At 45.5% G+C, this 18,522-nt stretch overlaps 1 protein-coding gene across 1 annotated transcript in view; it reads right to left on the bottom strand.

Moving 5' to 3' along the window:
- Positions 1-682: 682 nt before the first annotated feature.
- The window catches only part of CALCOCO1 (calcium binding and coiled-coil domain 1), a 32,421-nt gene continuing 14,581 nt past the window's right edge, over positions 683-18,522 (bottom strand). The window contains exons 6-15 of the mRNA XM_060252688.1: positions 15,230-15,378; positions 13,431-13,521; positions 13,165-13,320; positions 11,248-11,502; positions 10,228-10,353; positions 9,845-9,940; positions 9,212-9,323; positions 7,099-7,313; positions 2,848-2,954; positions 683-1,118 (exon numbers count right to left, since the gene is read on the bottom strand). Of these exons, the coding sequence (XP_060108671.1) occupies positions 917-1,118; positions 2,848-2,954; positions 7,099-7,313; positions 9,212-9,323; positions 9,845-9,940; positions 10,228-10,353; positions 11,248-11,502; positions 13,165-13,320; positions 13,431-13,521; positions 15,230-15,378 (1,509 nt within the window). The 3' untranslated portion in view covers positions 683-916. The remainder of the gene's footprint in view (positions 1,119-2,847; positions 2,955-7,098; positions 7,314-9,211; positions 9,324-9,844; positions 9,941-10,227; positions 10,354-11,247; positions 11,503-13,164; positions 13,321-13,430; positions 13,522-15,229; positions 15,379-18,522) is intronic.

The raw sequence follows: 18,522 nt of genomic DNA, 5'->3' as shown, positions 1-18,522 counted from the left end.
AATGTTTAGGTGTAAATGTGATTTGAGTGGAGTTGTGATTCTACACTGTCAAGTGGTGGAACAGTAAAATATGTTAGTATCATAAGTTTACAAGTGAGAAATGCAAACTATGTATCTGTGTGCACGCACATGAGGCTATAGATTATCACCGCTGTGCACTGAAATATGGCCACTGGTAATTTGATGCTCGTGGAAATCTTGGAGTTCTCCTTTAACCCCATACAAGCTATGTAGGATAAGATGATGATGTTTGTGTGAAACCGTTAGTCAAGTATGTGTAGTATGTCAGTGCAAAGATGTAGTTATCTCAAGTTAAAGCTCCTCTATATGTGGAACCCCAGAGCATTTTCAGTGACACCCTTGTGGTTGTGGCCATGGCATTTCTCCACTGAACCGTAAACTTCACTCATAAGGGTAGCTGTTGTTTGCATGGCCATTGTACAAAAGCTTACTCCAGGATGAATGAGTGGAGAGTCAAGAGCCCTTCAGTCTTTCCCAGGCCAGCCAACTCTTTTTCAAACTCATGACATCGCAGGATAACCAATGGTGTAAACAGGTCTTCCATGCAGAAACTCCCTAAAACAGGTACAAGAGGTTAAAGGAAGCCTACAAGTAAAATTCTGAGCTCTCTGCCCAATTTTGTTTCAATCTGTGTGTGCACGTTGGTGGGTGGGTGGCGGAAACTTACTTTGTGCCTCCCACTGCAAACTGGCTGACTACACTGCTTTGGAGAAGGCCCCAGGAAGAAGACAACTTCCCCTTTGTTGTCCCTTGGCACCTGATGCCACTCCGCAGGGGCACAGTATTCATCTTACAAGACTCCCCATGGAAGGGAGAAGATACACAGCCTGGGTCCCACTGAAGAGGGTGAGGGGAAGCCAATGGGGACACAGTGGGATGGGGGAGGAAATGGAAGTCACTCAAAAGGAAAAGGGTCATGAGTGTTAAAAAAGAAGTGCCCATCAACATGCGAATCCAGGGCTTCCTTGTCGCTCTCGGGTGGAAAGCGCTCGTGGCAGATGGGGCACTCCTTCCAGAGCGACGGTGAGGGCAGGTCCAGGGGGGATGCACCCATCCCACAGGGCCCCGATTCTGACATCTGCCGCGCTGTCAGTCCACTGCATGAGGAGAGAACAAAAAAAGGTGGCTACAGAAATCCCAGGCCCTGCGCTTGAATTTGGGATAACAGTTCCTGGCTGGCGCAGGCTGGGTGATGGAAGTGACCCCAACACCATGCTAAGTAAAAGCCAAGACTGAAGCCCATGGGCCCATCAAATCAAGCACAGGACATAACATGCATTGATAAGGTTATGAACAGGGAGAACAGGGTTGCCAACAGCTGAAAGATGGGTGGAAGACTGATGGGTGCATTCACACTAAACTAAATAATGCCTTTTCTATCTGGATTTTTGCTACTCTTACACAGTAAAAATCCAGATGTAAAACACATTATTTAGTGTAGTGTGAATGTACCATGAGTAGCAGAGAGAGTGGGGACCTTCTTGGAAATAAGACTTTCTCCATTTCCTATTTGTTTAAGGGTCTTTCTTTTCTATACTGTAAGCTGCTTACGGGCCCCATTAGCAACAAAAGCATGATATAACTAACAGAACAGTAAATATCGAGGCAAATCTTTGGCTGCAGACCTCTATATTGTACACATTGCACTAAAGCATTAAATATTTGGAACAGACCACAATCCATATCTTACTCTGGGAAAAATGGAAATCTGCACCATCAATGCAACATGTAAAAGGAAGCATATTTGTATAATACCTCTTATTTTGCATAATTTATTCTCTCTCTCTCGCTCTTTACTAGTTTGCATAATCAGTCTCCCTAGCCAAGAGGCAGGGAACTATATTGGGCACTCATTTATTCAGTCACTTGAAATCTCAGAAACCCTCTTGACTTCAGATTTCAGAAAAAGGGCCCCCATGCTTTCTAGCCCATCTTTGAAAGCGCAAGGCCTAGATCAGGGATATCAAACTCATTTGTTACAACAGCAGGATATGACATAACTGAGACCTTGTTGGGCCGGGCTATATATGTCATAAAATGTAATGACAGGTAATGGAGATATAATGGAGATATAAACTTTATAAAGAACACAACACAATTAAAGATTTTTTTTAAAAAAACCTTAAAATAAAAGCAAGCGGTGACACATGAGGAAGCAAGAGAGAAGGAAGATGACAGCCAAAAGTTGCTTGTGGGCCTGATAAGAGCTCTTGGGTGGGGTGGGGGGCTGATTTGGCCCCTGGGCTGCATGTTTGACACCCCTGGCCTAGATGCTTGTTCTGTATTTCTTTTACGTGAGATTCTCAAGATTATACATTCTGTAGGTGGTTCAAGTCTTTGGCTACCCCATAGGTTGTCAAGAAAAGAGAAAAACAAAGGTGGTTTGCCATTGCCTGCCTCTGTGCAGCAACTCTGGAGTTCCACGGTGGCCTCCCATCCAAGTATTAAACCAGGATCAACCTTGCTTAGCTTCTGTCATCTGATGAGATTGAGCTGGTGTGGGCTATCCAGGTCAGGGCAAGCTGATTCATGGCGACCCAGTAGGGTTTTTCAAGGCAACAGACTAACAGATGGTTTACCGTTGCCTGCCTCTGCATAGCACCCTGGACTTCCTTGGTGGGCTCCCATCCACGTACTAACCTGAGCCAACTCTGCTAAGCTTCTGAGATAGGGCTACTCTGGGCCATCCAAGTCAGCAACTTCAGATGTCACCAGAATTGAAAGAATTGCAACAGTCGCAGCACCCATTTAGCCTCCCTTTCTGCAACCAGGAAGTGTAGTTAAAAGGAAAGAGGGACCAATCTGGAGCCTCACAGCTCTCCTCACCTGGCTACCTCGTAGAAGCCATTGCCAAGCTCTGGAAGAAGGAGATTGGTTTCCTCGCCACCGCTCTGCACAGCTGCCATCAGGACGGCCTTCTCATCCTCTGCCTCCTAATGTGAAAATGGAGAAGTTGTCCAAAGCAGGTCTGACATTGGCAGCAGCTCAGCCCCAGCAAGTGCCCTGCCCCTTTTCCTGTCTATGGGAACCAACAGGGCACACATCTGCTAAGTCAAGCCATAGCAGTGTGACCCAGGCTTACGTAGCTTCTCTTTTAATGTGCAAGAAGCAGCAAGTGCTAGAGCTGAAGGAGGAGTCCTTTCTATTTACAACAAAGCATAACTTCCTATTACTAGTAAAGGCTACAGTCCCAATGGCTTTAAAAGACACACGTTCTTGGAAGACTGGACTATCAAGAGCTTTCTGCTGTGAAGGCTAAATGGAACTTCTGTGTTCAGAGGAAGGATATTCCAGTCCCTGAGGCTGGGGTGAATTGTAACAAGGGAAGGCTATCATAACCTTCACATCCTGCCCATAAATGTGTTGCTGGCCTTGCCTGGAAAGCTAGGCTTTCAGTCTCTATCATCTGGAAAACAAAAACCCAACCAGTAACCACAGACCCAAAAGAGGACTATGGGAAAGACAACAGAATTCTGAGCTATTATGCAGACAGGGTGAATAGAAAGCCGCCATGGCTGCTCTTTTGGGGTAAAAAGGTGGGGTACGAATTTTGTAAATAAACAGATAACTCTATCTCCCTTTCTCAAAGTACTAGAACTCAGGATCCTCCAAATGCAATTGCAGTAAGCTCAGCAGCACTTTCTCATGCAATGCGTAATTTAACTTAGGAGTTTCATCTTTGCAAGACAGATGACTCTGATGGCCTTAAAACAATAGTAGGCATAGGGAAGCTAGTCCTTCAGTGGCTATTTCCCCATAATAGCTAAAAATGGAACTTCTACAGGGTATTGCTTCAATAAGAAGCTTACCTCTTATTGAAAGACTAGGAATAAGGCTCATTGTAGAGGAAAATACAACGGGCTCTAGAAAGGAGCTCACCTGGAGTTTGGCAACAGTGGTTCCCCAGGAGGAAATGGCTGATTTGGAGGGTGGAGTCTATTGCATTGTACCTGTCTGAGGTCCCACCCCTCCTCAAGCCCACCCTCTCCTGGCTTCACCCCTCAAATCTCCAGGAATTTGCCAACCTAGAGTTGGCAACTGCTAAGTCATGCTGGCTGTCATAGGGGGGTCTGCTGCTGAACAGAAGCAAGCATTCAGGCCTAGTTAAGTCACGCCAGTCAAGTGGCATCAAGCCACCCACAGGTTACTACCAGGCCTAGGGTAGCCAAGCTCCAGCTGGAGCCTTGAAGATCTCCTGGTATCACAACTGGACTCCAGACAACAGATCTCTCTCCCCCTGGCGAAAATAACTGCTTTGGACAGTGGACATTATATGTGTAGGCAGTAGGTAGGGCAGGCACACAGTAGTGTAGTATAGTCAAAAAGAAAAAACTTGGACGTGAAGGACAGCATACCTTTTGGCAGTAGAGAGTCAGTGTTCTCTGTGGTCATACAATGTAAGGTAGCAGTACCCATAATCACTTGGGGAGCGGCAGATGGTTGTTGCCTCTGGTGGTGGCCAGGGCATTCCAGAGAGGGTAACAGAGGCCGAGGACCCAGCAAGAAGCCTTGGAAGGCTGCCAGAGTGAGGTGGGGTGTGTGTGGGCCTGGAGGGCACTCGCGTGTACTGGTGATCTGCCTGCTGGGAGCAGCAGCTACAAGGGCTGTTGGGAAGCTGGCAGCCCTGTCTGAGGTGTGGTGAGAGAGAGAGAAGCATCTCTGAGGTAAGCAGGAGTAGAGCGGCAGCCCTGTCTGAGGTGTGTTGACAGAAAGAAGTGTCTCTGAGGTAATAGTCCTGCAGTGGGCGGGGATAGGGGAATCATCCAATGGGAACCCAGCACACATGATGTGCCAATGGTTTGTTGAGTTTATGAAATGCATCCATGGGAGTGCTTATCTGGCCACCACCATTAGTGAATTTTATATATATATATATATATATGATGATGCTGGAGAATGGCTACTACCGCTGTGCCCTGTGAGCTTCCTATGCACATCTAGCTAGTCATTTTCAGACTTGAAGTCTGGAACTAGATGGGTGCATTCACACTACACTAAATAATGCATTTTACATCTGGATTTTTGCTATTCTTACACAGTAAAAATCTGGATGTAAAATGCATTAGTTAATGTAGTGTGAATACACCCAATGGTTCTCATCCCACATGACCATTTATAAACAATTTGGATTAGTCAATTTTCATTCTTTCCAGGAACAAGTAGGGCAGGGATTTGCAACCTTATTGAACCTGTGGGCATGTTTGGAATTTTGAGAGCACGGGTGGATACCACCACAAAATGGCTGCCATGGGGGTGGGTGAACAAAATAGTGAAAGCTTCCAAGCTAATAATCATCCTGTTGTGATGGAGACAGCTATTTCTGAAAGAGAAGGTCCCTGCAGATATTGGGGAATAACTCAAGTAGGGCTTACTGGTCTTCTGAAAGACTACCTATTATTGAGAGGGCTGTGGCGCTGCAGTTACAGGACTTTCTGGATGACGCTTCCACCCTAGACCCATGCCAGTCCGGCTTCCGCCCGGGCCATGGGACGGAGACAGTCTTGGTCGCCCTCATGGATGACCTCCGGCGACAACTGGATCGAGGCGGCTCGGCAGTACTGCTGCTGCTAGACCTATTGGCTGCGTTCGATATGGTCGATCATCGGCTGCTGACCCGCCGTCTCGCCGACGCAGGAATTCGGGGGCTAGCCTTACAGTGGCTCTCCTCCTTCCTTGAAGGTCGGGGACAAAGGGTGGCAATTGGAGGGGAGCTGTCTCAGAGACACCCACTTCATTGTGGGGTGCCTCAGGGGGCAGTTCTCTCCCCGATGTTGTTTAACATCTATATGCGCCCCCTTGCCCAGATTGCCCGGAGGTATGGGCTTGGTTGTCATCAGTACGCTGATGACACCCAGCTCTATCTATTGATGGACGGCTGGACTGGCGATGTCCCTATAAATCTGGACCGGGCATTACAAGCCGTGGCTGGCTGGCTCAAGCTGAGTGGGCTGAAGCTGAACCCAGCGAAGACTGAGGTCCTTTGCGTAGGTCGCGGCGGGCCAGGAGAGGAAATCTCCCTACCGGCCTTTGACGGTGCGCCACTGATACCAGTGCGCAGGGTCAAGAGCTTGGGAGTGCTACTGCAGTCTTCCTTGTCAATGGAAGCCCGGATAGCTGCCACTGCTAAATCCGCCTTTTTCCACCTTAGGAGGGCAGGCAGTTGGCTCCCTTCTTGGAGCGTAGTGACCTGGCAACTGTGATCCACGCAACGGTCACCTCGAGGCTAGACTACTGTAATGCCCTCTACATGGGGCTGCCCTTATACCGAACATGGAAACTGCAGTTGGTGCAGAACGCGGCGGCCAGGCTGTTGGTGGGACTACCTCGGTGGGAACCCGTGCAGCCTGGGCTGCGGGAGCTGCACTGGCTGCCGGTTGTGTACCGTGTTCGCTATAAGGTGCTGGTTATTACCTTTAAAGCCCTATATGGCCTAGGACCTGCCTACCTTAGGGACCGCCTCTCCCCATATGTTCCCCAGAGAGCACTGAGATCTAGTTCCCAAAACCTTTTAAAAATCCCTGGGCCAAGAGAGGCTAGATTGAAAATAACGAGGGGGCAAGCCTTCTCAGCTATGGCCCCCCGATGGTGGAATCAACTTTCAGAGGTGGTGCGAGCCCTGCGGGACCTGAATCAGTTCCGCAGGGCTTGCAAAACCACCCTCTTTCAGCTCGCTTTCAAGATAGAACCCGGCTAAATTGATTTCTAGCCATCTAGCCATCTCATATATGACTGTGAATTGTAGCACCTTAACTATTAACATTTAACTGCTGTTTTATCTAATTTTAACCAAATTTACAACGGTAACTTAATTGTATTTTAATTGTATTTTAATCTGTCTTTTGTATTGTTTGTATTTTATTGAAATCATGGTTACTCCATGTCTGTGAGCCGCCCTGAGCCTGCCTTTGGCGGGGGAGGGCGGGATACAAAAATAAATTTACTTACTTACTTACTTACCTGCTTACCCTTATTGTCTGCCTGTCTATCCTCACTGAATCACACAACCACATATTCCTTTGCTAGAAAGGGAGATGCAGATCCATCCAGTTAACACTTATTGCCTCTCAAGGGTCTCACCGAGTCAGAACTGGAGTCCTCAGGTGGTTGTTTGATCTGACCAGCAATGGGTGCAGGTTGGCTGATGACCACAGCATGAGCCTGTTCGCGGGCACAGGGTGGTGTGGTGGTAACTACTCGGTTGTCACATAGGCTGTAGGAACCAAGCTGGGCAGGCAGTCGCATGTCCTCGGGGCACTCGTCCTCGGAGTCGGACAGTGCAGAGTCCAGGGAGCCTGTAAGGGGTATGAACACAGACATGAATGAAGATGCAGCTGCCTTATACTGAATCAGACCATCAGTCTGTCATTGTCAGTATTTTCTACTCAGGCTGGCAGTGGCTCTCTAGGGTCTTATGCAGAGGTCTTTCATCTGATCTGCAACCTGATACTTTTAACTGGAGATGCCAGGGTTTGAACTTGGGACCTTCTGCATGCCAAGCAAATGCTCTGCCACTGAGCCATGGCCCCTCCAGTATAGAACCGAAGCACAAGAACACATGGGAGAGAAGGGGAAAGAAATTTACAACCAATATGCCAAATGATATTATATTGCTTTTAGAATGTATTTTGCAGGGGTGGCCAACGGTAGCTCTCCAGATGTTTTTTGCCTACAACTCCCATCAGCCCCAGCCATTGGCCATGCTGGCTGGGGCTGATGGGAGTTGTAGGCAAAAAAACATCTGGAGAGCTACCGTTGGCCACCCCAGTATATTGTTTTATTATATGTATCTGATTTTAACTTTGTATTATTGGCTGTTGTTACCTGCTCAGAGTCCATTTGGGAAAGGGTGCACTACTCCCGGACAAATTGAAAAACATAAATAAAATAATAATAAATAATAATGGTAAACAAAAAAAATACTATTTAAGAATGAGATCCTTTAGGGACTATGCCTCTATACCTCAGATTTTTTGGACTTTTTGAAATCATTTGATTGTGTCTTCCTTCAGGAAACATGGGCGGAAGACAGTTTTAGACTGATGGATTTTAAAGTTTTTAATCCATAGATAGTGTGATAGATTTTTGTTTGGGTTCATCCAACCTTCTGTCATCTATTGATAACTTTTACATTGACTGTTGTTGCCTGCTCAGAGCTCATTTGGAAAAGGGTGGGCTACTCCCGGACAAATTGAAAAATAAAATAAAATAAATAATAATAATGGTAAACAAAAAAAGTATTATTTAAGAATGAGATCCTTTAGGGACTATACCTGCATAGACTGACTGCATTATTTTAGACACTGGCCTTTTTTGATTGGTGGCACTCAGAAAATGTGCATGCAATTTTAGTGCCTTCAGGGCAATTGCTCTAGTATTAATTCTGCTGCTTTGTTGGAAATTATTTTTTTGCCAACTTCACCCACTATCAATAGATGGCATCTTAAGAAGCATGCAAATATATTATTCAGTAGAAACAGGATATTTTGGTTTTCCAAAACCAGGCCTTCAAAGAGGTCTTGAAGAGGCGTACTCCAATTATCCTTTGTAATATTGATATTGTGTTTATATCCCTGATACTTTACTCCTTTTAAAAAAAGTGTACTTTTTTGAAGCAATACCACTTTTAGAAAGAAGACTGTTCAGTTGAAACAGGTTTTATATGTTGTTTTAATCTTATTTTGGTCTGCATGATATTTCATCTCTGCCTGCTTTTTGATCTATATATATCTTGTGGTTATTAAAGCATAATTGTTTTACCAGGATTATATATATTCTTGTGATAGATTTTATCTGTTCCTTAATTTGCTTTTCTGTTTATCAGGTGAACAAGCAATACCATGAAACACACATTGAGTTAATCTTCCCAGACAGCAGATCCAAATGCCCTTACATCATAATGTCTTGCCCCGGAAGCCTTTATGTGTTAATTTGCTGCTATTTTATCTTTGCGTTTTTAGTTCTGGTTTTATGAGGTATTTTCATCATGCATGTTTTAATTGTTAGCTGCCATTATTTTCCTTATTGGTTTATTTATATTGTGGCGTTTTTTTCTGTTGTAAACCACTTTGGGTCCCTTTAAGGAGAAAATATAGATTATAACTATTTAAATTTGATTTTTTTTAAAAAAAAGAAACTAGAACTGGGCACTTGTTGCACAATAGGTAATAGAGCTAGTGGTGGGGACACTGACCATGAGCATTCTGCACCATGTCCTCTTCATCATCTAGAACCGACTCACTCCATTTCTCATCGGCTACTTTCTCCAGACGCTCTTCAAGGCGCCGTATGTACGTCAGCAACTCCTGAGGGCAGGGAATGGCCAAAAAGTTAGCATCGGCTTCTAGAAAAGCTACACTGCTAGAAAAGCTACATCGGCTTCTAGAAAAGCTACACAGAAGAGCATCTGGCCCATCTCACAGCCCTAACCACCTTTCTGTCAAGAGCCTCCTTCTTTGACCAGAGGTTCATCAGTGGCTATTAGCCACAGCGTATTGTTGGAACTCTCTGTCTGGGGCAAGTGATGCTCTGTATTCTTGGTGCTTGGGAGAGGCAACAGTGGTAGGACTTCTAGTGTCCTGGCCCCAATGATGGACCTCCTGATGGCACCTGGGTTTTTTTGGCCACTGTGTGACATGGAGTGTTGGACTGAATGGGCCATTGGCCTGATCTAACATGGCTTCTCTTATGTTCTTATAACCCTGCCAGGTATTCCCAGGCCAGTATTCTCTGCTCAGATTCTGGCCATGGGTATCTACATCTTCCCCTTCCCCAAACTCATGGATGGATGCTGATCCATTTTGGACCCTTGACCCCACGCACCAACCTGCTTTTCGGCCTGCAGATGCTCCTTCTCCTTCTGGGCAACCTGCAGTGCAGCCCGAAGCTCACGCAACTCCCGGCGGGTCTCAGAGACTTGCACCTGATGAAGTAAGGCTAGAGTCTGCATCTAAAAGTATATTAGCAAGGAGTGTGCACGGTTGCGGAGAAGGCCTGTTATGAAGCTAAATATACAACCTCCATATCCTAAAGTAGGGAATCTTGGTTACTATTGCTAGCAGATCCTTCTGCATTGCTTAAATTCCTTAATATGCAAGCAATTTCCATTGGTGGAATACAGTAGGGAAAGCAACCTACTCCCCCAATTGTTAATTTCATTCCACCCTGGCCAGGCCATGGGAATTCCCACTCCCAACAGCTATAGTTTACCAGACTGGAGTCACGCTCTTGTGCCAGCTCCATGCGCAAGACCTGGCACTGTGCCCGCTCTTCTTGCAGAGTCTTCTCTAGGCGCAACACTTCAGCACTCAGTTTCAGGATCTTGTCCTTTTCCACCTGCCAATATCACAAAGAAAGTCAATTAATGGTTTAAGTTCAAAGGAGTGGAGGGAGTTCACCTCCCTATTGTAACCATGGCCAACTCTGCAATGTGGGGCAGTGATTCCCCTTCTAACTCTTATGAGTAAAATTGAGTTTCTTTTAGCCTGTCTGGAGAAGGACACTGGATAAGGCTCACTCATATAACAGTGTAACTTGGGAGAACAATTTAGTGCTTCAAAACTGTAAGAATGCTGAGTTTCTAAAAATATTTTTGCACTGTTTTATCTTCAAAACTGGTGTGGGTCTAGAGCAGGGGGCCTAAAACTTTTTGAGCCTGTGGGCACCTTTGGAATTCTGACACAGGGTGGTGGGCACAGCCCCCAAATGCCACTCAATGGCTACTGCCATTTTGTGGCCGCCACAGCTTACTCTCAGTCTCACAGAGAAGATCCTTGTTCTGCCAAGCCAACATTTAAAAAAATCTGCACAGCCAATCAAAACAAATGGTCAGTCAGAAGCCTGGCTGGGCAAAAGTCCCGCCTGGCCCCACTCACTTTCTAAAAACATTTGGTGGGCACTTGCTAAGGTGTTGGTAGGCCCCATGGTGCCTACAGGCACCATTTTGGGGACTTCTGCCTTAGACAAATAGAAGGCATCAGAACCCACCATCCAACTGGAAAATCCATTCTTTTTGCATGCAAAATTGTTTAAAATTTCCTCCCATACTTGAATATTGTTGCACAGAGCATCAACAACCACTCCAGAGCATGCAGCGTTCCTCTTGCTTCATTGGACTCTGCTCCCTAAACTGCAGTCCTCTGCGCAAGGGACACTTGTCCTGCTGGACACAGAGTACATTACCAGTTGCCAAGCAGACAGAGTACATTTCTTCTTCTCTTGCTCACAAACCTCCATGTTCTGCAACAGAGTGGCCTTCTCCTTCCACCACTGCCCTTTGCCCTCCTTCCACTTGAGGGTCATGTCGGCCAGCTTGATGTTGATCTCCGCTGCTTCTAGGCGGCTCTTGTGCAGGTCAGAGATGGTACGGTCCCGGATAGAGGCAGCACTGGCCAACTCTTCCCCCAACAGCGCCACCTTCTGCTGGCTGGCTGCCAGGATGTCCTGCGTGGAGCGAAGTTGCTCACACAAGGCGTCCATCTGTGCCTGGGAAAGACAGAGAGGGAGGAAAGGGATGAAGGAGCCTATGAAAGGGAAGATGGGTCATGCACAAAGCATTATGGGAGCTTCAGGGGGATGACAGGCAGCCTAGGACCATCATGATTCCAAACAGTGCTATTGCCAAACACATTTTCTACCATGCGCATTTTTTTCGTGCCCTTTCTCCAAGGAGCTCAGGGCAGCATACGTGATTCCCTGTCCCCCATTTTAACCATACTACAGCCCCAAGAGCTAGGCAAAACTAAGAGAGAATGACTGGTTCAAGGTCATTGCAGCAAGCTTCAAGCAAAACTGAGATTTGAACCTGGGTCTCCCAAATCCTAGTGCAGCACTCTTTCCACTACACCACACTGGCTGTGCATTAGACAACCAAAGCTGGCGGGTATCAGACTTCTTTTCTATATCTTCTCCCAAAATGCAGGAACACTGGTATCCAACAAGCCCCCAAAGACCAAGAAGCATTCAGTGGTTTAATTGCTCAACTCCCATTTCAGAAATCAGGAAGGGCGCTTTGAAGTCTGACTCCAAGCCCATCCTCCAAAAGATGCCGCCACCACCGCCGTCATCATCATCATCATCCTCCACATTTAGATTTCAGTATTTTGAAGAGCTTTGCATTCATTATGTCTCTGCCCTGCTGCCTTTCCTCCTGGTGGGGGTTGAGCAATAAAGCCAGGAGGTGGTATAATCACTGAACCCCAAAATTAGACAGACTCCTCTCAAAAGATCAGGCTAGTTCCACAGAGGACAGGTTGACTGCAGGCTATTTAGCAATGCTGGACAAACAGAACTTATGCAGAAGCAGCAGGTAGCTATGTTGGTCCAAAGCAAAACTCCCAACCAAAAGCTGCACAATATATTTTATTATGACCGGCTCTACCAATTGAAAACTGTGTGCAAGTTTTTGAGTCTTCTCTAGAACTCTTCATCAGGCTGGATGTTTCAAAGGGAAGAGGAGAGAAAAAAAATGTTTCAGTGTTTGGTCAGATCTGAACAGATAAAGTGGTACGAGGTGGAGCTGGTATTAAACTGAAGCCATGATTCCCAGATGCATGTGGGGTAGGGGTGGAGAACATGGGTTAACTCTTTCCATCCTGCTCTGTAAGAAATCCGGGAGGGGGGCCTCTGTGTCCATCATAAAAGTCAGAGTGAGGTAGTGGTTATAGTGTCCGACTAAAATCCAGGAGATTCTGGTTTGAACCCCAGCTCTGCTATGGAAGCCTGGTGGGTGTCCTTGGGCCAGTCACACAATCTCAGCTTAACATACCTTTCACGCAGGGCATTTTTTTGCAGCAGGAGCTCCTTTGCGTATTAGGCCACACCTCCTGATGCAGCCAACCCTCCAAGAGTTTACAGGGCTCTTAGTACAGGGCCTACTGTAAGCTCTTGAAGGACTGACTGCATCAGGGGTGTGTGGCCTAATATGCAAAGGAGTTTCAGCTACAAAAAAAGCCCAGCTCACAGGATTGTTGTGAGGATAAAACAGAGGAAGGGAGAATGTTGTAAGCTGCTTTAGAGCCCAAGCGGGAGATGAAGTGGGGCATAAATTGAACAAATAAATAAATAAATGTGTGGAGAACTGCTTGAAATGGACTATTGTTCTAATTCAGCCAGGCCAATCTCACAGGTTAGTGGGGTGCCACTTACGGTGCGACGGTTAGCGGCAGCGAGCTTCTGCTGCAACTTGTTGATGTCCTCCTTCAGCAGGACAGTCTGTGAGACCCTCTCACCGTGAAGGGTCTTGGCTTCTAACAGATCAGAAGCCAAGCTGCGGCTCTCCTCCTCCGAGGCCTGCAGCTTCACCTTGGGAAGAGAGAGAGAAGCAGTCAGTCAGCACTGCCCTGCCCTCCTGGCTCCCATTTTGTCCTGGCATCCATTCTTTCTTCTCAGACTGTTTTCCTGTCCACCCTCACCTGGTACTGCTCCTTTTCGGCATTTTCCTCTTTCAGCTGATTGTGAATCTGTTCTTGCTCCCGCAGAAGAGACTTGACAGTGTCCTTCACCCTGAGGAGAAGAGGGGATAGTGTAATGGATCGAGAGGCCTGCTTTCTTTCCTGTCCAGAATGAGTTGAAGCACTATTAGAAATGGGCTTCAGTAAGCCCTTAATTCACCGCATCCTGCTTTTAAAAAACAAAACAGGCAACCTGAGGCCAAAGCTGAGGCTTCAGCAGTGTTTTTGTTGCTCTCCAAAGCACAAGGAAGACCACAGGGAATTTTAATGGACGAACTTCCGTAGGCAGAACTTTCCCCAACAAAAATTGGCATATTGACAGAGACTCATGAGGCTGAGAAACCAGTTGATCTCTTATGACAAGATCACCTTTGTTGTCAGGTGAGGATCAGTTCTAAACAATAGGGTGGGAGCTGTCATCTTTGGCTGTCTGTAGGTAAGAAGGTTTGTTTAGGGGGCTGATGACAGAGCTAAGTTACGTTGGCTCAGACACGGGAATAGGCCCTCTGAAATCAGCTGTATTCTTGTGCTTTACCAATTCCAGGATGGTTCAGGCTTTAGCAGTTCAGATGATAGAGCTTTGGTGATTTGGTAACTACTGATGAGTTCTGTCTCTAGTGTGTGTGGGGAAACTGTTAAGTGGCAATGCCAACCATGAATGACCCCAAATGGTCAGCAAGTGGCAACAGCTGAAACAATTAACTGCTTGCAGAGTGGAAAACTCACAACCCCCCTTCTTTACTTCTTTGAAATAATAAACTATGGGAATATTTCCTTTTGAATAAAATCTCTGACTTTAAACCATCCTGCCCCAGCTCACTTGGAGAAAAATGGAAGCTTTACCTGAGTTGACAACTTAATATATGGCAAGACCCAAATGCAACCAATAATTCTGAAGATGTTTCACTATTTACTTTCTTCTGAATGATTTTATTGATAACCTTGATTTAGTTATGTATACGGGGTATAATGTTCTACTAATGCTATAACATTTTGTTTACACATTTTGTATATTATTATAATTGTACTAGACTATAGTATTTGAACTTGAGCCTTATTTCGTCCCTTAAGAGCTTGCTTTTTCAAATCTTTTGTATCCTGGAGAATAGTAATTAAAGTTTTGAAAAGTTTTTTTTTTAAAAAACACCTGTTTTTACCTCAGGACCCCACTTCCTGAGATGACAGTGGATGAGCCTTGCCGATGAGGATGATCAAGATGGAATCTCCCTCTTTCACTATAATTTCCAGGCCAGAGTACCCATAATGCTATGCCACAGGGTAGCTATTCTGGAAGCATGAAGGAAGACTACAACTGCTTTGTCTAGCATTTGGTCTATTAAAGAGTGGCTTGGGAGCTTCTGTCTCTTTCTAGTAACTGAACCACAGTCAATGAGAATGATGGACTGTAATGAAAGAATCCCATATTTATAAATTCCTGCGTACTGGTATAATCCAGGGATAATCCAGGTTTGAGAGTCACATGTGGTTCTTTCACACATATCATGTGGCTCTCAAAGCCCCCACTGCCCCATTCGCTGGCTTGGAGAAGGTATGTGTCTCTTTAAATCACTTTTCCAAGCCAACCTAACCCAGCCAGTGGCTTGGAGAATGCATTTAAAGTTGCTTTCTTTCCCTTCCTCCCTTGCAGCTCTCAAACATCTGACATTTATTCTATGTGGCTCGTACATTAAGCAAGTTTGGCCACCCCTTGTATAATCTGTAAGGCTTCTCATAGGGTTCTTCCCAGCTATGGACCTCACCTGTCGAGTTCTGTCTCCCTCTGCAGCATCTTCTCACCCATTGCCTGGATATCGCCCTCTAGTTCTCGGATCCGGGCCAAGTGCTCAGTTTCTTGAAGGCTCAGGGTCTCTTTCTGCTTGGACACTTCCTCGTAAGAATCTGATAATTCCTGGTGGAAGAGAAGGAGGTCACGAAGAATGAATAATTGCCACAGCACACAAGGAATGTTGCTGACAATGTATGTTTGTGGCAGAAAATCCACTTTCTCTAAGGATGGAGAGGAAACAGTATCTACAAAACTGGATTTGATTGGAGGAGGAGAACATCTAGACTCTCCAGCTTGAGACCCAAAAATTTACTGGAAGGACAGTGGAGTTCTAAGGACCACCAACAAGGCACCAATTAAGCTGTCTTTTCTAGACTTTCTAAGAGGGCCTTGGAATTTACAGGGCTAGGTTTGAAGACCAAAAGGCATGACAGTGAAGAATATCCAGGACATTCTCATACCACCTTTCCTCCAAGGTGATTAGGGTGGTCTGGATCATTCTTGCCTCCAATTTACACTCATAATCCTGTGAAGTAGATTTACACTCATAACCCTAGGCTGAGAGACTGAGATTGGCCCAGGGCCCCCAGTAAGCTTCATATAGTGGCGCCCAATCTCACAGTTTCTAGTCTAACAACTACACCAAACTGGCTTCATATAGATATAGGCACATAATAAACACACAATGGTGACTCAGTAGGGAGGCATCTTGGAAATTCTCCACAAAGTCCCCTCCCCTTTATTCTATAATCACTCAGAGGTTTAAGAATGCTAATTTTCCTTCTCCCCCCTTTTCTGTTTCAACTTGACACTCGATTGCTAGCAATGTTTTGTGCCTTCTGTTTTTGGAAACTACTCCTACCCTTTGGCTAATTTACAAAGTCATTGGGGTTTTTTTTGCATATCTTGAACGTCTCTCTTATATGTAAAAAAGCCCCTGGTGCGAGGAAGGACTGAGTATTTTCTTAGTTATAAAAGGGAGTGGTAGATGGGCTACTAGATACGGTGATCATAGAATCATAGAGATGGAAGGGACCTCCAGGGCCATCCAAGTCCAGTGCAGGAAATTCACAAATACCTCCCCCTAAGTTCACAGAATCAGCATTGCTGTCAGATGGCCATCTAGCCTCTGTTTTAAAATCTCCACAGAAGGAAAGGCCACCACCTCCTGAGGAAGCCTGTTGCACCTATGATATAAAATCACTACTTTGAAATGAAAATAATGGAGACCGAGTTTAAAAACCTACTAAGATTAGCTCCCCAGCACTCCCACATTTCTGTTCTTTCACTGTTTTGGGGAGAAGAGCAGGGGATGAGCTTCAGCTCATAAATGAGTGGCAGAAAAGAAAACAAATTATGTCATTGGGCCTACTTCCTGTCTGTTCTCTCCAAGAGCTAACCTGTACAACTCTTGGTATGGTAAGATGCAGGCTACCAGATGTGAGATGTTTCCCAAAGAGTAGGACAGGGAGATTCACAATTTGCCGATATGGTAAAGCAGAAAGTTGGAGGCAGCTATAATTAGTAGTTGATTAGCTGGCTATTAGCTGTTTAATCAGTGCAGATCAATTCTATCTGGCAATGATAAACTATAAGAATTAAATGCATACTTGTTAGTTTTATGCAGAGTTGGTTCTGGTGTGTTACTGTAATACAGAATGAAAAAGAAAGCATTTAAAAATTAAAGATGCCATTCCTTACTGGTAGCTTTTGTGGTATCTCACTTCTTTCCCTCTCTCCAAATGGGGAATATAATGAGGTTTTGGCAATATATCTTGTCTTTTCAAGGGCTTTGCGAAAATGTCTGCTTATTCATCTGAACTGGCTTAACTTTTAATCGCCTTCACATCCCTGCTGTGACATCATCACGGTCAGCTCTGATTGGCAGTGTAGCATCATCTCATCATCATTTGCGAAATCTTCAAGTGGGTGGGACCTTAATTATACATCTGCCTATCTTGTCCTTCCTTAAAGGAGCTCTTAGTGGTGGGTGTCATTTACCCCTCTTCCTGCTCCATAAATTAACCATTGCATGAGGTAGGCTGCGAGAGTGTGGCTGGCCCAGGGCCACCCAGCAAGCCTCAGGGCAGATTAAAATGCAGGTCTCTCAGACTCTAATCTGACAATCTAACCACAATACCACACTGGCTCTGTGATCTAAGAAAGGAGGAAGAGGCATATGCTAGGGGAAATGAGGTGCTGAAGAACAGCAAAAGGAAATAATGATGCCATTAAAGAAAGTGAATATCTGCAAATATTTTGGGAAGAAAGCTCCTCACACTCCTGTAGGTAGCTTCATCTAAAAAACCGAACACGGGGAACATTCAATATAGAACTGTCAATCAATTACAAAAGCCCTAGTCATAATCTACAGTTCTCTTTATAAAGAAGTTTGCCTAAATCATCCCCAAGGTAGAAAAAGCAATGGTTTCTCAAGACAATGAGGTGTAACCTCTTGGGTACCATGTGTGATGGAGGTTACTGTTCAGCCACCAGGTTCTGCTCTTTTCCATCACTTCCAAAGAAGATAAAAGAGCAAGAAAGTAGGAGAAAGGAGTTTAAGATAATGCAGAGAGATAACCCCAAGGACAAGGACATTTCTCTTGACTATCTCTCTCTTCAAAAAGCAGAGAACTACGCTGGAACATTCACATAAGACTTCACTGGCTTGGATTCCCTCTCCCCACCCCCGGAAGAAGGGGGGCAAGGAATTCTTGAGAACTCCTCTATCTTTGCTCCTGAGTATCCCTCTATCAGCCACTGTTCATATGAATCCCGACCTGGCCTGGGGTGATCACCTCCAGTGCTTCAGGTCATAAGGATGTAATGGAGTCATATGGATAACTGACCTACAGCACCCCCAGATTACTCAGAAGAATTACATCTGTAGGATTTGATTAGGGGTATGGCTATATAAGAACACGGAATTCTTTCCTATGTGAAAACACCTTGGTCAGGGAGGAACCCCAAATTTGACTGTCAAAATCTAGTCAGCCTCACAGGAAGAGGCCAAAGGCTGTGGGGATCCATTCTGAAGCCCTTTCCCCATGCAGCTGTCTAGAAAGTAAGTGATGCTTGTACATATGGAGATCTCTGGACAAGACACAAGGAGGACCTAACAGATGGATGGAAAAGCTGACATGTTAGGGCAGGGGTCACCAATCTTGTTGAGCCTGTGAGCACTTCTAGAATTCTGAGGAGGGAATAGTCACCACCACAAAATGGCTGCCACAGAAGGCCAGGGCCACTCAGAAAATGGCTGTTGGG

Source organism: Heteronotia binoei, chromosome 13, assembly GCF_032191835.1.
Source record: "Heteronotia binoei isolate CCM8104 ecotype False Entrance Well chromosome 13, APGP_CSIRO_Hbin_v1, whole genome shotgun sequence".
NCBI classification, from domain to species: domain Eukaryota; kingdom Metazoa; phylum Chordata; class Lepidosauria; order Squamata; family Gekkonidae; genus Heteronotia; species Heteronotia binoei.
The sequence above is the reverse complement of the archived record's forward strand: the minus strand, read 5'-3'. Positions and strand labels throughout refer to the sequence as shown.